The 22468-nt window shown below is 25.2% G+C and overlaps 1 protein-coding gene across 1 annotated transcript in view; it reads left to right on the forward strand.

Moving 5' to 3' along the window:
• Positions 1-313: 313 nt before the first annotated feature.
• LOC117167309 (RNA-binding protein 5-like) overlaps positions 314-22468 on the forward strand; it is a 35794-nt gene continuing 13639 nt past the window's right edge. Inside the window, exons 1-5 of the mRNA XM_033352146.1 lie at positions 314-552; positions 9339-10024; positions 10128-10197; positions 13751-13824; positions 19464-19577. Coding sequence (XP_033208037.1) covers positions 9362-10024; positions 10128-10197; positions 13751-13824; positions 19464-19577 — 921 coding nt within the window. The 5' untranslated portion in view covers positions 314-552; positions 9339-9361. The remainder of the gene's footprint in view (positions 553-9338; positions 10025-10127; positions 10198-13750; positions 13825-19463; positions 19578-22468) is intronic.

The raw sequence follows: 22468 nt of genomic DNA on the forward strand, positions 1-22468 counted from the left end.
AATCAACGTTAAACTAAAGAGATACAATTCCAGGTTTTCCAGGTAGCGTAAACACCCTGTTTAATCAAGTAGCTTAAAAAAATTACCTAATGTATTAATTGTAAAAAATATTTTGTTTAATGATGATAAAAAATAAAGTTTAGTACCATGCACTGGGTTTTCTTTGTCCCTCGACGTACAGCCATCTTGCTGGCCGACGTCACGCGAACGATACTATTCAATAATTCAATATTCCCGCCCTGCGCACAAAAATGGCGCACTACTGCGCGTATCCTTCCGGTTCTGCGTGCCCCCTCGCGCCATTTTGCATTTCTCGAAGTCCAAGCAATTTCGTAGGAGAAAGAAGCGTAAGCACTTTATTGTGCAATATTATTTATCAGTTTCTGTTTAATGTAACGTAGTCCCGAATCAGTTTTAATAATTTCACTTGTAATATTTTTTAATGGTTACAATTTCGTGAAATTCTGATTACGTTTAGTAATTTTTTTGGAGCAGAAGCAAGAAGTGCGAACATTGAGCGTTGAAGAAGACGCCAGGTGCCATTGTGTCGAGGTAATGATTATTTATTAAAATATCGTTATTTTCCATTATCCGCTGAGAGTGTTTCGAGCTTGTTATTTAGTCCGTTTTTTGGTCGTAAAGTTGTGAAAAGTGACTTATACTGCGTACTTTTTTGTGATTTGGATCACACATTGTGCTTTTGATAGTAGACATCTTTTTTCGCCACACTTCCGCTGTGTTGTGTGGAATATGGATTTACGTGTCCCTATTCCCTAATAAGTGGAAAACGGTTTCAATCAATAAATTCGGTATGTTTCTGGGCTTAGATAATAAAGAAAAATTCCATTCCTGTCATTTTTTTTATCTCTGATGTCTATTTATGTCTAATTTACATATCTGCTCCTTCATTATACGATTAATTATTACTCTGTGAACTACGCGTACTCTTTATTTTTCTCAGCAATTAAGTCATTTGATATTTCTAGTTTTTAAAATCGGAAATCGGGGGTCCGATTTTTTTCTTATGCATTAAAAAAGTAGTTTAAATTTTGAAAAAAATGTAATAATTCATATTTTAATTAAGAATATATGTTAATTTTAAATTAAAAAATAGTTAAATTGACCCAAAAAGGTCGATTTTTTAAACAAAATAGTTAAGTAATCAATTTTTAAATAAGATGAATTTTTTACCAAAAAATAACAATTCGTAACGAATTATGTACATTTTTAATCAAATAGTTAAAGTTTCAACTAAAATGATTAATTTTTGGACAAAAAAAAAAGAAGAATTTCCAATAAATTAGTTTTTTTTCAAGAGTGAAAGGTAATTTATTTGTTATAATTAATTTAATTATTTCGGTTAAAAAATTAATTTTGATGAACAAAACGAACCAATGCATTTTTAACGAACAAATTTTCCACGAAAAATGTATTAGTTGGTATTTAAACAAAAAAGAGTTTTAATTGAAAATAAAATACAGGTTTAACAAAAAACAATTATATTTAGAATTCAGAAAAATTAATTTTCGTTAAAGGAAAAAGAAATGGCATCAAAATGTTGAATTTTCTACATATCAGTCGAATTTTTAACAATAAAATTGATTGTTACCAAAAAACTTTAATTCTCAACAAAATTTAGAAATTTTTAATCAAATATTTAAATTTAAGAAAAGGAACTGAGGAAACGGCTTCAACTTTCAACCAAGAAATTTCATTTTTAACTGACAAAATTGATTGAATCTCAACAAATTTGTTGTTACCAAAATGTTGAATTTTCGAGTCGAGAATACGAATCTTGTGTGAAAAATTAAATTTTTTATCAAAAAAATTTATATAATTAATTTTTATTTTATTTTATTTTTTTTCGTTTCTAAAAATATTTTATTAAAAAGTTGAATTCTGAAAAAAATATGTACTAGTAAGGTTTCTAAGTAAAATAATTAATTCTCAAGAGAAAAAAAAAGAATTAATTTCAAAAGAGCCTAATTTTGTACCAAACAGATTAATTTTCTACCACATTGTAGAATTTCCAAAACCAAAAATTGAATTTTGATACGGAAAGCGATCAATTAAAAAATTTGAGAATATTAATTTTCTACAAAAAAATTGCATTTTTTGACAATTAGTTGATTTTTTCAGGAAAACAGATGAATTTTCAGTTTAAAAAAATTATTTTTTTTCACAAGAAATGAAACTAAGTTTGAACTAAAATGTTGCAACTTTAAGAAAAAATATGAACTCTGAGGAAATTAATTTAACAAAATAGGTACATTTTAAGTTGAAAAATTAATTTTTAACAACAAAAGAAACTGATTTTGAACTAAAGTGTTAAAACTTTAACAAAAAGGATGATCTTTTAAGTAGTGTAATTTCCAGTCAAGAAGTAACATTTTTACCAATGTAATAGTTGATGTTTTAACAAATAGAAAAAAAAATTAATTTAAAAAAAAAACAGATTTAACGGACAAAAACGAATTTTTAACAAAATACTTGACTTTTTAACTAAAAAGATGAATTTGTTAGGAAAGTGTTGAATTTTCAAGTTAAAAATACGATTTTTTTACAAATCAGTCGAATTTTCAGCAAAAAAATTAACTTTTAACCAAAAAGTTAATTCTCAGCAGAAAAAGATAAATTTTCTACCAAAAAAGTTGATTTCTCGACAAAATAATTAATTGTTAACCAAATAAATAACTTTTGTATCACAGAGATGAATTTTTAACACAGAACTTTAATTTTTTACCAAAAAAGATGAATCTTGAACCAAAAATGAAATAGTAAAGTTGTCATTATGAAGAATTAATTTTCAATAAAAAGTTACGCATTTTCAACAAATATATGTTCAAATTTCTACTAAATAGTTGAATTTTCAACAAAAACATTCGAGTTTTCAAACAACTTTTCAAATTATAAACAGTAGATGGCAAAAAGAATATTTAATAACAAAGTATATTTGCAACTTAAATATTAAAATCAGTAAAAACTGCCACCTTGAGCTGACTGAAGTTTATGAATGAATAACAAAAAAAAATATTTACAAAAAAATAATCTTATCAAAGGTCTATATCATGAGACGAGGGCTTTGAACTTTACTCCCATGCATTTTTTTATCACGTATTTTGTGAATTACCTCGTAAGCTAATTTAATTTCAGCTTTAAAATTTTTTAGTTCTATTGCATAAAATTTTACGTTTGCAATATATTCTTTGGCAAAATGTCGATATATTGTGACAACAGCTGTAAATGCAGTTTCACGTAGTTAATCAATTGATAAGAATTTAGCTGTGTCGTCTTTGTCAATAGTGGGAAAGAGGTTTTTGTTGTTTTGTTAATAATAAAGAACACAAGTTTGTTTTTAAGACTTCGTGTTTTTAACTCAAGTAATTTGAATTTCTTTTCATAGAGAAAATTAATTTATTAACAACTATTTGACGAGCATTAGACAAGAGAATAATCGAGGTTTCGAGGACAGTCACAGCATGTTCTTGTGTTTTTGCTGATAAGTCTCTTTGTGGCCTCTTTAGGAAACTTCTGCATTTTATGAGTACAAGCATATTATCAAATTTTATATTTGGTTTACTGTGTTTTAATACAAAAATGTTATTATAAATGATAATGCCTGTGTCTAGGATTTTTTTAAACAATGACACTATTTTTCTAATATTTTGAAAGAAGTTGCACTAAATAAACTATTTTCAAATAAAAAAGAGTCCAATTTTCAACCAAAAGGATGAATTTTGAACGAAATGCATAAACTTTTAATCAAATAGTTGAATTTTCAACCCAGAAGATTATTTTTCTAGCAAAAAGCAGGAAGTTTCAACAAATTACGTGCATTTTCAAATAAGTATTTTAAACCAAAAATGTGAGGATAGTCGAAATTTTATTTGCTTCATTTTTAGTTTATATTTTTTCGTTTCTAAATTTTTTTAACTAAATAGTTGTATTTTTCAATTAAAAAGAGATCAATTTTTAACCAAAAGTAATCCTTTGAGCAGAATTAAATTTTTCAATCTAAAAACAAATTAATTTTCTACAAAACAGATTAATTTTGTCCAAAATAGTTGAATTCTCTACATAACAGTTTAACTTTATACAAAATAGTTCACGAAAATACTTGACTTTTAACACCAAAAAATCAATTTTCTACCAAAGAGAATGTATTTTCTACAAATGCATAAACTTTCAATCAAATAATTGAATTTTCAACCAAGAAGATTAATTTTCTAGCAAAAAGGGCAAATTTTCAACAAATTACATAAACTTTCTACTCAATACATTGTATTTGGCGTTAGTCTACATTTTATTTAATTATTTTTCGTTTTATATTTTTTTCATTTGACAATTTTTCAAACTAAAAAGTTTAATTTTTAAATAACAAAATACCAATTTTTACAACAAAATAGAGTAGTTAAATTTTTATTGAGAGAAATTCAAATCAAGAAAACAAATTTAATTTGATCAACTTTTGAATTTTTAAGCCAAAATGACGAATTTTCATTTAACAGTTAAAATTGCAACAAAATAGTCCAATTTTTTTTTTCATTATCTTTGAAAAGTCACAAAAAACGAATTTTTAATTTTAAAATATTGATTCTCCACCAAAAAACAAGACAAAATACATAAATTTTCTACCCAATTGTTACATTTTTGAGCCGAAACTGCAAATTTTCTACAAAAAACTTAAATTTTCAACCCGAAACTAAGTTTTTTATATACAATAATTATATCTACAACCAAAAAAATTGGTTAATATGTAAACAAAAAATATTTATTCGACTATATTGTAAAGAAAAAGATTTTTTTTTAGAAAATTATCTTTTTGTTTGAGAGTTAATCTTCTTATTTAAAAATGATTCTTTTCGGTTAAAAATGCAATTATTCTAGTTAATTATTTATGATTTTAGTTCAAAATTCAATTTTTAGGCTGGAAATAATATTAGTTGTTTTAAAATTTTTTTCCTAAAAATTATTATTATTTTTGTTTGTTGAAGATTCGTCGTTATAATTAAAAATTCATTTCTTTGGTTGAAAAATGAGCGATTGAGAACATGTTTTTTCTTTGACTGTATTTTAGTTGAACCTTATTATTTTTTAATTGAAAATTTAACTATTATTTCAGTTGAATAATCCATTATTTTAGTTAAAAATTCATCTCTGTTTAAGCATCTATTTTTTTACTACAAATTTAATTTTTGGTTAAAAAATGATTCTTTTGATTAAAAAATTCATTTTTCTGATTGAAACTTTAAGTATTCAAGTTAAATATTTACAATTTTATTTAAAAATTCATCAGTTTCACAATATTTTTTTGTGTGGAAAGTTATTTTTTTTTTGGGAAAGTAATTTTTTTAACTAAAAATTCAACTTATTCCAATAGGAAATTCCATTAAATATAGTTGAAAATTCATCGATTTTGTTAAACATTCATTTTTGCAACATTAAATTTAATTATTTAAGTTTCGGTTAACAATTTTTATTTTTTCGTTACTTGATCTTTTTTAACACAAAGTTTAACTATTTAGTTGAAAATTTGTTTTCTTTAATTAAAAATTCACGTGTTTTGTTAAAAATGGTATTTTTTGGTATTAAATTAACCTTTTTATTTGAAAATTAATCTTGATTAAAAATTCATCGTTTTGTTTGAAAATCAAGAGTTCCAGTTGAATATTTATCGTTTTAGTTGAAAATTCACCTTTTTGGTTCAAAATTTGACCATCTAATTTTAAGATTTATAATTTTTGTTTGAAAATTCATCACCTTGGTTTAAAATTGAATTATTTTATTGAAAATTCAACTGTTTTGTTAAAAAATTATATTTTGTATAATATATTATATTATTCTTTGGTAAAAATTAATCTTTGTTAAAAATTCATCACTTTGATTAAAAATTTAACTTTGGTTCAAAGTTTGTTGTTTTTTTTTAAATTGAAAATGTAAACAAGTATTCTAAGTGACTATTCTATCATTTTAGTTGATAATTCATCTCTGGCTGAAAATTAGTTGTTTTTTTTAACTCAAAATTTTACTTTTCAATGTTTTAAGGCATAATTGATCTTTTTGTCGTTGAAAATTAAAATTTTTCAATTATTTATTCATAATATCATTTTAAAATTTAGATTTTTTGTTAAAAATTCAACTATTTTAGTTGAAGATTCATTGTTTAAGTTAAAAATTCATCACTTTGTTTATAAATGTAACTTTTTAGAAGACTTTTTTGTTTTAAAATTATTAAGTTTTGAATTGAAAATGTACATATTTTAATTGAATGCTCTGTCACTTAATTTGGAAATTCATCTCATTTAGTTGAAAATTCATATTTTTGTTTAAAAATATAACTATTTCCAGTCAAAGATTCATCAACAATTTTGTTGACAATTTTTTTTTATTAATTTTTTTACGAACATTTAACTATTCCATTTATAGTTACAAATTCATCTTTTTTAGTTCTAAATGTAACTATTTCGTTGAAAATTCATGTATTTTGTTGAAAGATGATCTTCTTTTTTACAAAAATAATATTCTGTTTTGAAACTTCATATTTTTCATGGAAAATTTAAGTATTCCAGTTAATTGGTCACAATATTATTTGGAAATTGATCTTTTTGGTTTAAAATAAAACTACTTTATTGCAAATTAAACTCTCTTGTTAAAAATCCATGTTTTTGTTGCAAATTCATCACTTTGGTTCAAAATTTGTTGTTCTTTTTAGTGGAAAACTAATTCACTTTTTTAAATGGAAAGTTTGGCCTGAAATCTTTTGACATATTTCAGGGTATCTTCAAATGTTCCGAGAAATTTTAAATATATTTCAATAATTGGAATTTTTTAAGATTTTAGGGAATTTTTAAAGCTTCTAAAATTTAAGGCATTTTCAAGAGCTTTTTATTTGAAATATTTTAGGGAATTTAAAAATATTCCAAGGAATTTTTTTTATCAATTTTAATAATTTGGTTAACTGGATTTTATAATATTTCAGTGGATTTCATAGAATATATTTACGAGTTACGAGGTATTTTGTAAGGTTTCAAAGATTTGAAGAGATTAACAATTATTATTTGAATTCATTCTGAATTCTTTTAAACTCTTTGGAATTTTTCTGATTTTTTCAATTCACTTGAATTCTTGTAAATTTACTGAATTTTACTTATTTCAATAGATTAAAAAATTTTTTTTTAATAATTATTTGTATTATTTTGCCCCGAATTCTTTTCAATTTACTAAATTCTACATAATTTTTGGATGTTTTAAATGTTAAATTTCAATATATTGTTATTTTAAATTCAAAATTCAAAACTTTAGGACCATTTCGCTATTAAATATTTCGAAGTTTTATATTAAAGGCCTTGATAGTCAGTTTTGAATTTAGTATTTTTGGATGCAAATATAAAGAAATTTTTTATTGAAAAGCATGAAAGTCTACATTTTTAAAAAATGAAATCAAATCATAACAATATTATTTATTTTGTATACATTATCTTCATTTTTAATTTTATGTTTAAAATCTCAAAATTTTCCGATTCATATTAGAAAATTGTTACCATTTTTTAATGACGACACTAAATTTTTAATTTTTTCCTTTCTTAGGTTTTAATTTTCAATTAAAATTAAATTGTTTAGATTTTGGAAAGTATTGTTGGCAACTTGAAAATTATTAATTTTTCAGCGATTTTAATTTACTTCCAATAATTGAAATTTTTAAGTGTTTGAGTATAAAAAAGTTTTAATAACCCAATTTTTGTTGCCTAAAATTTTGTTCAGTTTTAAGTGACGTTCGCAATTTTTTTAGTTTTAACGTTTGGAATTATACATTTTTTTATTCTTAACGTTTCCCATTTAAAATTACTATGTATTTCGAAAGGTTTTTATTTAAAATATGTCAATTCATTTTTCATTTTAGAAAAAGTTTTCTAATCAGTTTTAATGTTAACTTGTAATTTTATTATGTCATGGAAATTTAAAATTCTAGAATATCAGAAGCTGGGCATTTGTAAGATTCAATTCAGTTTTCAATATTAAATTGTCAAATTTTAATCGCTTTCAATTCAAATTATTCAAATTTAAAAGTCTTCAATCTTTAATTATTTATTTTGAATGTTTTTAATCATAAAGAATGCAATTTCAATTACTCTTAATTTTAAATTGTCTAATTTCCAAAATTTGAATCTTAAATATACAATTTATAACATTTTGACATTGTCATATTTTTACATTTTTAGCGCTTCGACTTAAAAATGATATAATTCAACTTCTTTTTATAATTAAATTGTCCAAAATCGTTGGTATATTTTTCAAAATTTCAAGAGCTTGCAATTCGAAATTATTAATTATTAACTATTATTTCAAAAAAATTTCAAACCTTATATTAAAAAAGTGGTTTAATAATGGATTTTAAAATTTTCATATTTTCTTGTTGGTAAATAGAAATTCAGAGGCAGGAACGCGCGATTTGCGCATGTGGAATAAAATGCTTATCTGTAATTTCCTTTATTAGACCCAAAAATTTCATTATCCTTATTATATGATTTAAAAATCAATTCATTTCTTGCAAAAAGGTTTGCTGACATTTATCGACTTCCGGAGTTTATAATATGTGTGAAAAAACCGTGGGTTTTGCAAAGAAAGTTAATGCACCGGGAGAGAAATATTACACCGGGAGCTTTCTCGCATTATCATAAGTCGCGCGTTTCGTAGCGCCGTGTGTCCGAACAACCAATCACGAAATCGGTAGTTACTTTGGATTGGTTGACCGGCCACATTACGTTTCGTGTACGAGCGTACTAGTTCGCATTTTAGACTTTTCTGGAGGTTCTGTAGTCTATAGACTGCCTAATGCTAAAATTTGATAAACAAAAACTTGAAAAATTAAAAAAAAAAATCAAAAAGTTACCTGAATCTATAATCTTCTAAGTTAGTTAAAGTTGTAAAAATCTGTGATTTTATATTTATAGGGCTCTCCTTAATGATTATAAGTCATATTCCTAAATATAAATATAAGATTGAAACCATATAAAATGTAATACTATTGAAATACTGTACGTATAAATATGTTGTGTCTGAACTTGTTTCGATGATTTCATGTTCCTTCAAAAAATATATAATAAAATCTTTGCATTTTCCTTTATGAGGCATTACATTTTTTCTCATCCTACTTATTATGATTGCTCATACGTGAAAAAAATGGCACTTTTCGCAGCAGCAGTATATATATATATATTTTTTTTTTAAACCGGGAGAAATCACGAGTTTCTACCGGGATAATCGGGAGAAAACCAGGAGAAAAAAATAGTGCCCATCCTGGTGAGGCCTGCTTGATTTACAAAAGACTTTCTTTCCAGGTGTAAACACATGATAATTTATCATGTACAGCAGCAATATTGATCCGTGGGAGCCGGGCTATGGTCCCCCAGACAGACGGGGGGGTGGTGGTCACACATCCGACTACGGGGACTATCGTAATGATTACGGCAATCGGTCCCCCGATTACGTAGATCACCGTGAATCCGAGCACCGAGAGCGGGATCACCGAAGTCCAGATTATCGAAGCCATCGGAGTCGGGACCGAGAACGGGAACGGGAGCGTTCCCGCGACCGACGCGAGAGAAGCCGAGAGGAGCGAGGAGAGCGCAGCAGTTATCGAGACCGTGAGGAGCGCGAGAGATACCGAACGAGAGATCGTGACTCACTCGAGAGAGATCGTGATCGTGATCGTGATCGTGATCGCGACCGAGATCGGGAGCGTTCCCGCAGAGACAGAGATAGGGAGCGTGAACGGGAGCGTGATCGGCGTGGAAAGCGGGAGGAGAGGGATCAGCAGCATCTGCCGCAGCAGCATCAGCATCATCAGCAGCGTGATCGTGAGCGTGAGCGTGATCGTGAGGACGATCACAGTCGTGAGAGTGCCGACTATGAGCATGAGCATCGTGTCTATGGCTCGTCGTTGGAAGGGGTTCACTACAAATCGCAATCGCCCAACAACACCATAATGATTCGTGGGCTCGCCCAGCATATTACCGAGAATGACGTAGGTTGTCAACTTAATGGCCCAAGCGTTTGAGGCCACGAGTGAGTTTGATTGAGTTTTGAGGCTAGTCAATATTATCACTATACTGGTATGTGTATCGCAGGTGCGGCAAGACATCCTCAACTGTGGTCTCATGCCCAAGGACATCAGGCTCATACGGAAGAAAGACACAGGTAAATATCGCCAATCAAATCAATATTTTTTTCTTGTTATTGTGTTGTTTTTTTGTGTCTTTTTTTCGACTTTTGATTTTATTCTCTTTTGTTTTTCCACCGGCATCATTTATTACCGTTTCTTCTCTCCTCTCTTACGAATTTCAACCACCGAACTCTCTCTCTCTCTCTCTATCATATTTGTCCGAGAATTCTCTCGCTATCTTGAGATTCCAGCACTGACCCTGTACTTGTGTTTTTTTTTTCCTCTATCAATTGAGCGTTATTTTACGCTGGTTGATTGTAGCAGGTAAGTTGACGGTACAGGGCGAGTCAATTCGGGATTTTTGGTCGAGTATTTTTAAGGTAAGAGGCGCCAGTGTCGGATTCCTCGCGATTTCGGGATTTTGCGGCAATTTTGATTGGATTCGGATGTATTTTGAGAGTCGGGGAGAATGTGACAGTGGCGCCGCTTAAATTGAAAGTACCAGGTAATTCCGTCAGGCTTCGAACTTGTCTTTGGCACTGAAAATGATTAATTTGAAAGTTAAAATGGGATGATTTTTGGAAAAACAGACTTTATTTTTCCCTTTAAAACAAAAACAAAAAAAAGAATCCCTTTTTTCCCCGTGTTTTTAGAGAAATTTTCCCTTTTTCTCGATTTGAAGCCGATCAGAAAATACAATTATTTTTTTTCAAAGAGTTTATTATTTTTGGGGTAAAAACTCTACTCTTTGGATTGGAAATTCATTGTTTTTTTGTTTTTGTTTTTTTTTTTTTTGTAGAAATTTCTTTTTTTATTTTCTAAAAGAAGATCTGTCTTAGTTAAAAGTACGATTTTTTCTGAAAATTCAGTTTGCTTGTATTTTTTTTCTTTTTGGCTTGGAAAATCATCCTTGTAGATTGAAAATTTGTTTCCGAAAAAACTCAAGTCTTGTTGAAAGTATAATTCTTTTTTCGGAAAATTCAACTGTTTTGTGGGGAAAAAAATGTTTTTTCGAAACTTCAGCTGTTTTGTTTTGAATATTCGTATTATTGAATAGAAAATTCGTGTTTTGCAATTAAAAATTCAATTATTTCGTTAAAAACTCAACGTTCATTCGAAACTTTAATTATTTTGTATTGAATACTGCTCTTTTTTGGATAGAAAATTCGTCTTTCGGTACAGAAAATTCATATTTTTTGGTAGAAATTCCATTTTTATTTTTTAAAAGTTAATCGTCTTGGTTACAAATAAACTTTTTTGTCGAAAATTCAAATGTCTTCTATAAAAAAAATTATTTTTCGCTTAAAAAATCATCTGTGTGGATTGAAAATGCAATTATTTTGTTGAAAACTCTACTCTTGCTAAAAATATAATTATTTTTTTTGTTGAAAATTTAACTATTTTGTTGAAAAATCATATTTTTTCGAACCTTCAGCTCTTTTGTTTGTGTTGAATATTCATATTTTTGAATAGAAAATTCGTCTTCTGCCTGACAATTCATCTTTATGGTGAAAAAATTACCCACTGTCTTTTACCAAATTTGTATTTTTTGATGAAAATTCAACTATATTTTATTTAAATTTTGCGAATTAATTTTAAATATTTAAATTTATTTGTATTAAAATTTTAAATTTTATTTAAATAATCCACTGGAAAATTGATAATTTTAGTTTAAAATCTATTGAAAGTACAACTATCTTGTTAAAAAGTCACTTTTAGCTTGAAAATTCGTTGAAAATAAACTGTTTGGTTAAGAATTCAAATATTTTGTCGAAAATTCCCTTTTTTTGTTTAAAAGTTTAGCTATTTGGTTGAGAATTCAATTTTTTTTTTTGTCAAAAATTCAACTGCTTTCTTGAAAAGTATTCCTTTGAATTGAATATTTTATTTTTGTATAAAATTCATTTTTCTTGGTTCAAAATCAACTTTTTTTAAAAATTTAACATCGTGGTTTAGAAATATCACTGTATTCTAAAAAAATTCGTGTTCTGCTTGAAAATTGAACTATTTGGTAGAAAATGCAAGCGGTTGAGGTTGACTGTTCAGTTTTTTTTTGTTTATTTTGTTTTTTATTGTATTTTAAACTAAGATTTTTAACTAAAAATTAAAGAATTTCATTCTTAATTGACATATGATTTGTTTAAGTTAAAAAATCAACAATTTAGTTGAACACTCATATATTCCATTGAAGATTCGTCTTTTTTTATAGAAAATTCTAGTATTTGATTGAAAATTTCTCTGTTTGAATGAATATTGAACTATTTTGTGAAAAGTTTTGGATGACAAATTATTTTTTAGTTGAAAATTCAGTTATTTAGTTGAGAAAAATACACTTTTTTATATATAAAAAAATGCATCTATTTGGTTGAAAATTCGTCTCTTTTACCTGAAAACTCAATTATTTGGTTATAAATTCAACTTGTTAATTTAAAACTAATTTTTTGTTTGAAGATTCATCATTCTAATTGAAAATTGTACTATTTTGATGAAAATTCCGTTATTTTGCGTTTGAAAATAAATTGGTTTAACTTTATTAAATATTAGTTGTTTTTTTTTTCTATAAAATTCAGCTATTCAGATGAAATTTCATGTTCTTGATGGAAAATTAGTATTTTTTATATGAAATTCTACTATTTGGTTGAAAATCGGTGTATGTTAAGTCTTTTTTTTTTTACCAAATTATTCTTTTTGGTTTGAAATATCATTTTTGGTTGAGGATTCATAATTTTAATTCTTGGCTAAAAAATCGTCTTTTCGGTAGAAAATACAACTCTTGGATGGAAATTCGTGTTTTTATGCCTGATTAGTCAACTATTTGATTTTTTTTCAGAAAATTAATCATCTTGGTTGAAAATTCATATTTTCAGATGAAATTCAACTTGTTCATAGACATTTGAACTATTTTCTTGAAAATTCGTGTTTTATGCCTGTGAGTGCTTGGTTGAAAATCAAATCTTTTGTTACCCTATTTTCATTCTAAAAAATCACCCTGTTTCAAGAATATTTTTGACTGTGAAGTCTGGAATCTGAAGATTATTTTACTTTATGATTATTATTAATTTAAAAGTGCTAAATTGTGAAGCAATTTTTTACTGAAGAAGCTACTATAAAAAAAAAAAAAAAACACGTAAATTTGCGAAAAGTGATTTTTTTTTATTATTTTCTAATTGAAGTTGTAGTAGCGTAAGACGGAAGTTCGAAGCCTGAATCCGGGAGTATTTTGCATTGTAGATGAATTGAAAAAGTAAATAAAAAGAAAAATTAAAAAATTAAGTGTAAAATTAAAATGAAAAGTAAAAGTAATGTCAGAGTACAATCGAGAGAGATTTACTCTTTCATGAGTAGTGTTGTGGCAGTAGTGGGGCGCAAATAGGAAAAATACGGAAAGGGGAGGGGATATATAAAGAAAGTAAGAAAAAGAAGTGGCGAAAAGAAAGAAAGAAAGAAAGAAGGAACGCTTCTTCGAATAATCGTGTTCGAAAGTGAAATCTGTCAATGGTTGGTGCTGTGATTGCCTGCCCTCTCAGAGAGAGACTCCCAGGCAATACGTGGATTAACTCTGGATATGTGTGTATTTGCTCTGTATAGGTGCTTCGCGAGGTTTCGCATTCGTCGAGTTTAACGCGACTCAGGAGGCCGCACGTTGGATGGAGATGAAACAGGTAGAAAGAAGTTCAATCCAGATACCCAACCGATGCGTTGCTTGCTTCTTGCTCGCGTGCCAGCAACGCCCCGTGGCGGCAGGGCACGGTAACGCAGCCCACTGGCCCTCCACAATGGCCATGGCTGTTCACCTTAAAACCAAAAAAAAGGCTACTTCAAATATAATATCATTCATTCAATCATTCATTCATTCGCTCACTCACTCACTCACTCCTAAATTACATATAATAGCTGCATACTCATTTTATCTTGAAATCAAATCCCCGCACAAATATATCAATCACCACACACACACACACACACAAACACATTACACTTTATACACTTTTCCACGAGACTTCTTGTTACACTTTTTTTTTTCTTCCGATTAGAGAAACTTGATGTTTTCATTTTTTCAAATTACATTACTTTATTTTTTATTAATTTTTTTTTTATTTAATTAAATTACTATAATACACATAGAGGTCAATTTTACTGCTCTGTAGGCTGGTCCAAAAGCAATTTTTCAATTTTCAATTAGACTTCAGGACATCGTTCACTTTTTTATTTTGCTCGCCAACTGCTTTTCTTTTTCGAATGACCGAACTTTTATTATTTTAATGACTAAACGAAACTCTCTGTCTAGTTTATTTTTTATTTTATTTTTTTTATTATTATTTAAGTGAATATTGTTACACTTTTTTTTATTTATTAGAGTAACTTGTTTACTTTTTTTTTTAAGGAAATTTAAATTTTGAGAGGAGTTGACTACTATAATTTTGAGTGTGCACCAAATTTCGATGATTTCAGAAATAATTAAAAGATATGAAGAGTAGGGTGTCCTAAAATAACGCCGTGTTTTTTTTTAAATTTTAATTAAGCAGGCCCTAAAGCTGTTCTGTTTGGTGACAAAATTGAAGTTTAAGAATTTTGCTTTTTCTTTCTCTTTTTGGTGAAAGTTGCAATTTGTTTGTAACAATAATGTTTGTTTTTTCAGAGATTCTTTACAAATCTCTGTGGTACTTTTGTATTTAAAAAAGTTTATTTCGAAATTATGCAATTGTCAATTTTGTAATTAATTTTCTTGAAAATTTATGTTTTTTAGTTGAAAATTCAAGTATTTCAGTTAAATATTTGTCATTTTAGTTGCAATATCATCGTTTTGGGCGAAAATAAGAGTACGTGATTAAAAGTTAACTTTAAACTAAAAATTCACATTTGATTGTAGAAAATTAGTTTTGCTAACTGAAAATCAAACTAGTCGATTTTTTATTCAAAATGTATTTTTTTTTTTAAATTAGAAATTCAACTATTTGGTTGAAAATTTGTCTTTTTCAGTAAAGATTGAACTTTCGTTGAAAATTTATCTTTTTAATTAAGAATTGAAGTATTCCAGATAAATATTCATAATTTTATATAAAAATTCAACTATTTGATTAAAAATTTGTATTTTTTAATTGAAAATTTAACTATTTGGTTGAAAAATGGTCTCTTTTAGTTGAATATTATTAAACTATTTCGTTGAAAATTAAGCATTTTAGATAAAAATTCCACTATTCGATTAAAAAATTGTCTTTTTGAGTTTGAAATTCAACTATTTCATTGAAAAGTTGTCTTTTTTAGTTGAAAATTAAACTATTTCTTTGAAAATTTAACTTTTTAATTGAAAATTGAAATATTCCAGTTAAATATTCATAATTTTAAATAAAAATTCACCTTTTTCCTTAAAAATTTGTCTTTTAAATTGAAAATTCAACTATTTGGTTGAAAATTTGATTTTTCAATAATGATTAAACTTTTGTTGAAAATTTATCTTTTTAATTATAAATTGAAGTATTCCAGATAAATATTCATGACTTTAGATAAAGATTCAACTATTTGATTAGAATTTTTTTTTTATAGTTGAAAATTTAACTATTTGATTGAAAAGTTGTCTTTTTTAGTTAGAAATTAAACTATTTCTTTCAAAATTTATCTTTTTATTTGAAAATTAAAGTATTCCCGTTAAATATTTATAATTTTAGATAAAAATTCACCTTTTTGATTAAAAGTTTATATTTTCTTAGTTGAAAATTTAACTATTTTGTTGAAAAGTTGTCTTTTTTAGTTGAATATTAAACTATTTCGTTGATAATTCATTTTTTTATTTAAAAATTCAACTATTTCATCCAAAATTGTCTTTTTTAGTTGAAAATTTAACTATTTGGTTGAAAAGTTGTGCTCCTAGTTGAAGATTCATCATTTTAATTCAATTATTTGATTCAAAAATGGTCTTGTTTAGTCGAAAATTAAACTATTTCTTTGAAACTTTATCTTTTTAATGGAAAATTCAAGTATTCAAAAGAAATATTCATTATTTTAGATAAAAATTTAACTATTTGATTTAAAATTTGCCGTTTTTAGTCAAATATTAAACTATTTCGTTAAAAATTCATTTTTAAATTAAAAATCCAAGTATTCAAAATAAATATTCATCATTTTAGATAAAAATTCAACTATTATTTCATTTAAAAAAATGGGCTTTTTCAGTTGAAAATTTAACTATTTGGTTGAAAAGTTGTGCTTTTAGTTGAAAATTCAACTATTTCGTTGTAAATCCATCATTTTAGATAAAAATTAAACTATTTAATTACAAATTTGTCTTTTTTAGTTGAAAATTTAACTATTTGATTGAAAAGTTGTCATTTTTAATTGAAAGTTCAACTATTTCATTGAAAAATTAATTTTTTAAATTGAAAATTGAAGTATTCCTGTTAAATGTTCATAATTTTAGATAAAAATTCACCGTTTTGATTCAAGTTTGTATTTTTTAGTTGAAAATTCAACTATTTGATTACAAATTTGCCTTTTATTTGAAATTTTAACTATTTGGTTGAAAAGTTGTCTTTTTTAGTTGAATATTAAACTATTTCGTTGAAAATTCATTTTTTAAATTAAAAATTCAAGTATTTAAAATAAATATTCATAATTTTAGATAAAAATTCAACAATTTCATTTAAAAAATCGTCTTTTTTAGTTGAATATTAAACTATTCGGTTGAAAATTTTATCTTTTTAATTGAAAATTGAAACATTTCAGTAAACTATTCATAAGTTTAGATAAAAATTCAACTATATCATTAAAAATTGAACTTTTTTAGTTGAAAATTATACTGTTTCGTTAAAAGTTCATCATTTCGGTTGAAAATAAAGTATTTGCTAGCAACTTAACTTTTTTCTTCAGAATTCATCACTTTTGTTGAATTGTTTTTGTTTATTTTTTTATATTTTGTTCCATATATGAGAAACAAAAATTATTTGTAATAAACTCACGAAATTCTATAAATATTCCGAGTCGAGTGTTTAAAAAAAATGCTAAATATTTGAATCGCCCTAATAATATTTTTTGCAAACAAATTTTTTTTTTAATTACAACGTACCAAATAAATTTATACAGAATCTCTCAGGGAATATAAAAAGCCCTACATTAGGATTAAATCAGAATTGCAACTTTTACCTAGAGAGAAAGAAAAATCTAAATAACTAATATTGATTGAACAATTATATAAAAAAATACACATTTATTTTTTTTTAATTAATGGAACAACTTTAAAGTGTATGACAAAAAAATATTTTTAAATTCATCAAGATTCACAATTATCCTGACTTGGAACATGAAATTCCCTTTAAGAATTATAATTTAAAAAAGGAATTATAATTGTGATTTAGAAGAAGGAAATTAAAAACAAATTCCTTTTTAAATTCAAATATTCTGATTTTTTTAAAATTTATTGGTAAAAATTAACAATTGACACACCCTGATAATTATTTCAAAGATACACAAAGCTTTAACAAAATATTTCAATGATTTCAGGAAGGTTTGTACACCAGATTTCAAGTGATTAACTCCTCGTATTTTTTTTTGTTTAATTTTTAAAAGCAGATTTAAATTATCTCTGAAAAAATTTGGCTGTCGAAACCAGTTTTGTCGTTTTTGTCGCTTTTTTATCAAAATGTTGTTTCTTTCCTGAAAAGTGCCCCAAACACTTTTTTTTTAATTCACTATTAGTATAAGGAACTAATTTTTTTATTTTTAAAAAAATTTTCAGATTACCAGAAAGTAAGTCACACACTTTTTTGACTTCTTTGGTTTTTCATAGTTCCTATGCTTATTTTAGATAAATATAAGTTAGGTTTGAAATAAATTCCGTTATGAAAAAAGATTATTTTTTTATATAATAAGTTAAAGAAGTTTCGTAGCGGTTCTTATTTTCTATTTTTAGATATTAAAAACAAATATTTCAGTTTTAATATTAAATAAAACAATATTGAGAGAAAGTTGGTCCAATTCGAATCAATTTTCAATTAAATATTTTATTATAATTATAATTGGTTTTTAGTTCTCTTTAAACGAATTTATTTTTGAATTGTGCACGGTTCTGAATCTGTTGAAAAATCAACAATTTAAAGATTTTAACGTTAAAAATTAAAAGTACAAGAATTTTAATCACAATTTTTTTAGGTTTAATTTTACAAATTTAATTGGTAGATTTGTTAAATTTTTTAATCGTGATTTTAAATTTGAATGTGTAAATGCGACCTAAATAATTATCAATTTACAATGATTTCAAATAAAAATAATTGAACTTCACATATAAAAAATGTCGTGTTAAAAAAATTTATTTATTTCCATTTTAAATTTTTCTAACTTAAAATTGTGTAATTGTGTCAATTGACAATTTTTTTCTTTTTCACCAGAAATCTTCGAACTGTTCAATTTATAAAAGTTAAAAAAAAAAAATTAATCATGCAGTTTAGCGGCATTTAATTCATATCAAAAAATTTGTCAATCAATATTTTCTTAAACTTCAGGTTTAAAAGTTTAAAATTCAATTTTTAAAAAAAATATTTCTGGGAAAATTTTAAATTATAATTTGTTTTGAAAAATTAATTTTAACCCAATATTTAAGAGAACATTCAAAAATATTTCAAAGCAAATTTTTTTTATAGATTTAAATAATTAAATTGTTATGTTCAAGAGTTTAAATTTCTTAGTTCAATTTAATTTAAATGTAAAGATCTTACAAAATAAAATGATTGACAACAAGAATTTAAACGTATTTACATTTTTTTTAAAATAAAATAAAGAATGTTAGAAGCTTGTTTTGTGTATCTAAAAATAGAGAATTTCGTAACGTGAAAAAAAAAATTACGATTTCCTGCAGTCTAGATAATAAAATTATAAACATTGATCAATTTTGAACCATCCTATTGCTATGCATTTATCTTATTCGCTTTTTCAAATGCGCTCTACAACTTTCATTAGTAATTTGTGTCGTATTGAACTGTCTTGGTGAAAAAAAAATGTTGTTTCTGAGATTTGATAATCTTTTGAGTTCGCATGTCGAACATAATATTAGATTTAAAAAGAAAAAAGAAAAAATGTTTGAAAATTGAATTAAAATTAAAATTTCACTGAGTCAATTTGACACAAGTTAATGCGCGAATTGCTGGGATTTTGGGGATCCTTTTTCATTTAAATTGCGCAGTTTACTGTTCGCTTGGAACAGAAAGCTATGAAGTAGAGAAACATAAATTCCTCATCGAGATGCAAGATTAAGGGAAAATGTGAGGATTGAGAAAGAAACTGGACGGGATAACACTGAAATCCTCTGTTTCAGGGTGTGCTGATGCTCCAGGACCAATACCGAGCGCTTATGCAGTACAGCATTCCAAAAGAAGGGCATGTGGATAAGCCACCAGCTAAGAATACCCAAGATTGGCATTGCGTCAAAGTAAGTTTCAAACTTATCAATTCAAATTTGCAGGAAGAAAAAAAAAACAAATTTTAGGGGGAAAATGCACTTTTAAAAGAAAAAGTAACCTTCTAAAGAAAAAGTAGCTTTATAAGAGTCACTTTTTACAAGAAAAAATTACTTTTTTAAAAAAAAAAAAAAGAAGACACTGATTTTTTTAAGAAAAAGTTAATTTTTAAAAAGGTAAGTAACTTTAAAGAAAAATTAACATTTTGAATAAAAAGTTAATTTTTTTAATGAAGTCATTTTTTGCAAACAAAAGTTATTTTGTGAAGAAAAAGTAACTTTTTACAAGAAACAGTTACTTTTTAAAAATGAAGTCACTTTTTACCAGAAAAAGTTATTTTTTTAAAATGAAGTCACTTCTTACAAGAAAAATTTACTTATTAAATGAAGTCACTTTTTATATGAAAAAGTTTCTTTTGTAAGGAAGAGATTGATTTTTTTGAAGAAAAAGTTAATTTTTAAACAGAAAAGTAACTTTTTAAAGAAAATAAAAACTTTAAGAAAGTCACTTTTTTAAGGAAGACACTGATTTTTTAAAGAAAAAGTTAATTTTTAAAATAAAATGTGACTACAGAAAATTTCACATTTTTAAGAAGAAGTTACTTTTTAAATGAAGTCATTTTTTACCATAAAAAGTTATTTTTTGAAAACGAAATCACTTTTTAGAAGAAAAAGTTAATTTTTAAATCAAGTCACTTTACAAAAAAAAATTCCTTTTTTAAGGAAGGCAATGATTGTTTTCAAAGAAAAAGTTAATTTTGAAAAAGAAAATTACCTAAAGAAAAATTAACATTTTGAAGAAAAAGTTACTTTTTAAATGAAGTCACTTTTTACATGAAAAAATTCCTTTTTTAAGGAAGGCACTGATTTTTTTTAAAGAAAAAGTTAATTTTTACTAATAAAAGTAACTTTTTAAAGAAAAGAAAAACTTCAAGAAAGTCACTTTTTACACGAAAAACTTACCTTTTTTTAAAGAAAAACACTGATTTTTGTAAAAGAAAATTTTAATTTTTAAAAAGATTAGTAAATTTAAACAAAAATTCACATTTTAAAGGAGAAGTTACTTTTTTAAATGAAGTCATTTTAACCAGAAAAACTTATTTTGTAAAAACGAAATCACTTTTTAGAAGAAAAAGTTACTTTGTTAAAATGAAGTCACTTTTTACAAGAAAAAATTCCTCTTTTAAAGAAAACACTGATTTTTTTAAAAGAAAAAGTTAATTTTAAAAAATAAAAGTAACTAATGAAAAATGTACATTTTTAAGACAAAGTTACTTTTTAAATGTAGTCACTTAATTTTTTTAAAGAAAACGTTAATTTTTAAAAAGAAAAGTGACTTTAAGGAAAATTTCACGTTTTTAAGAGGAACTTAATTTTTAAATGAAGGCACTTTTTACATTAAAAAATTCCTTTTTTAAAGAAAGACACTTTTTTTTAAGAAAAAGTTAATTTTTTAAAAGAAAAAGTAACTTTTTAAAGAAAAGAAAAACTTTAAGGAAAACACTGATTTTTTAAAGAAAAGGTTCATTTTTAACAGAAAAGTGACTGAAGAAAATTTCACATTTTTAAGAGCAAGTTAATTTTTAAATGAAGGCACCTTTTACAGAAAAAAGTTACTTTTTTAAAACGAAGTCACTTTACAAGAAAAAATTACTTTTTTTAAAAGAAAACACTGATTTTTGTGAAAGAAAAAGTTAATTTTTAAAAAGATAAGTAAATTTAAACAAAAGTTCACATTTTAAAGAAGAAGTTACTTTTTTAAATGAAGTCATTTTTACCAGAAAAACTTATTTTCTGAAATCGAAATCACTTTTTAAAAGAAAAAGTTACTTTGTTAAAATGAAGTCACTTTTTACAAGAAAAAATTCCTTCTTTAAAGAAGACACTGATTTTTTTAAAGAAAAAGTTAATTTTTAAAAAGAAAAGTAACTAATGGGAAACTCACAATTTTAAGACAAAGTTAATTTTTAAATGAAGTCACTTTTTACATGAAAAAATTCCTTTTTTTTTTAAGAAAAAATTATTTTTTAAAAATAAAAGTAACTTTTTAAAGAAAAGAAAAACTTTAAGAAAGTCACGTTTTAAGAAAGGCACTTTTTAAAGAAAAAGTCACTTTTTTAAGGAAAACACTGATTTTTTAAAGAAAAAGTTAATTCTTCTAAATTTTTTGTTTCAAGTCTGCAACAATCTGCATTTTTTTAAAATTTAGGTTATCATTTCAAGTTTGCAAATAATTTTAAATCTTTACAAAACTTCTAAATATCTCTTCAAATTATTAAAAAAAATTTCTACAAATAATCAATGTCTAATTCATATTTATTCATCAAAAATTATAGGAAAAGTTCAATTCATTTTAAAAGATATTTAGAAGTTCTAAAAAATTTAATATTTGAACAAATTTAAAACAAATTCTCGATTTCTCTAGATTTTGAAATAGAATTTGGAAGTTTTTAAAAAAATAATTATAACTGGGATTTAGAAGGCAGGAGTTGGAAAAATCCCTTTTCAAATATTCGCAGTAAAAGCTAAACTCGTTTGTTAAAAATTAATTTTTTATGGAAGGTTCATAATTTTAATTGAAAGTTTATATATTTTTAGAAAATTCGATTTTTTTTGTTGAGAATTAGATTTTTGACGGAAAATTAAACTATTTTATTTTTGGTGGAAATTTTATCTTTTTAGGATGAAAATTCAACTCGTTGGTTTAAAATTAATATTTGTATTTAAAAATTAAACTATTATTTTGAAAATTCATCATTTTATTAAGAAATTTTTCTTTTTTGTTAAAAATGTCAGTTGAAGATTCATTGTTTTAGTTGAAAACTCTTTTTTTTTTTTTTTAATGCAACTATTCCATTTTTCGT

Source organism: Belonocnema kinseyi, chromosome 2, assembly GCF_010883055.1.
Source record: "Belonocnema kinseyi isolate 2016_QV_RU_SX_M_011 chromosome 2, B_treatae_v1, whole genome shotgun sequence".
In the NCBI taxonomy this organism is placed as follows: domain Eukaryota; kingdom Metazoa; phylum Arthropoda; class Insecta; order Hymenoptera; family Cynipidae; genus Belonocnema; species Belonocnema kinseyi.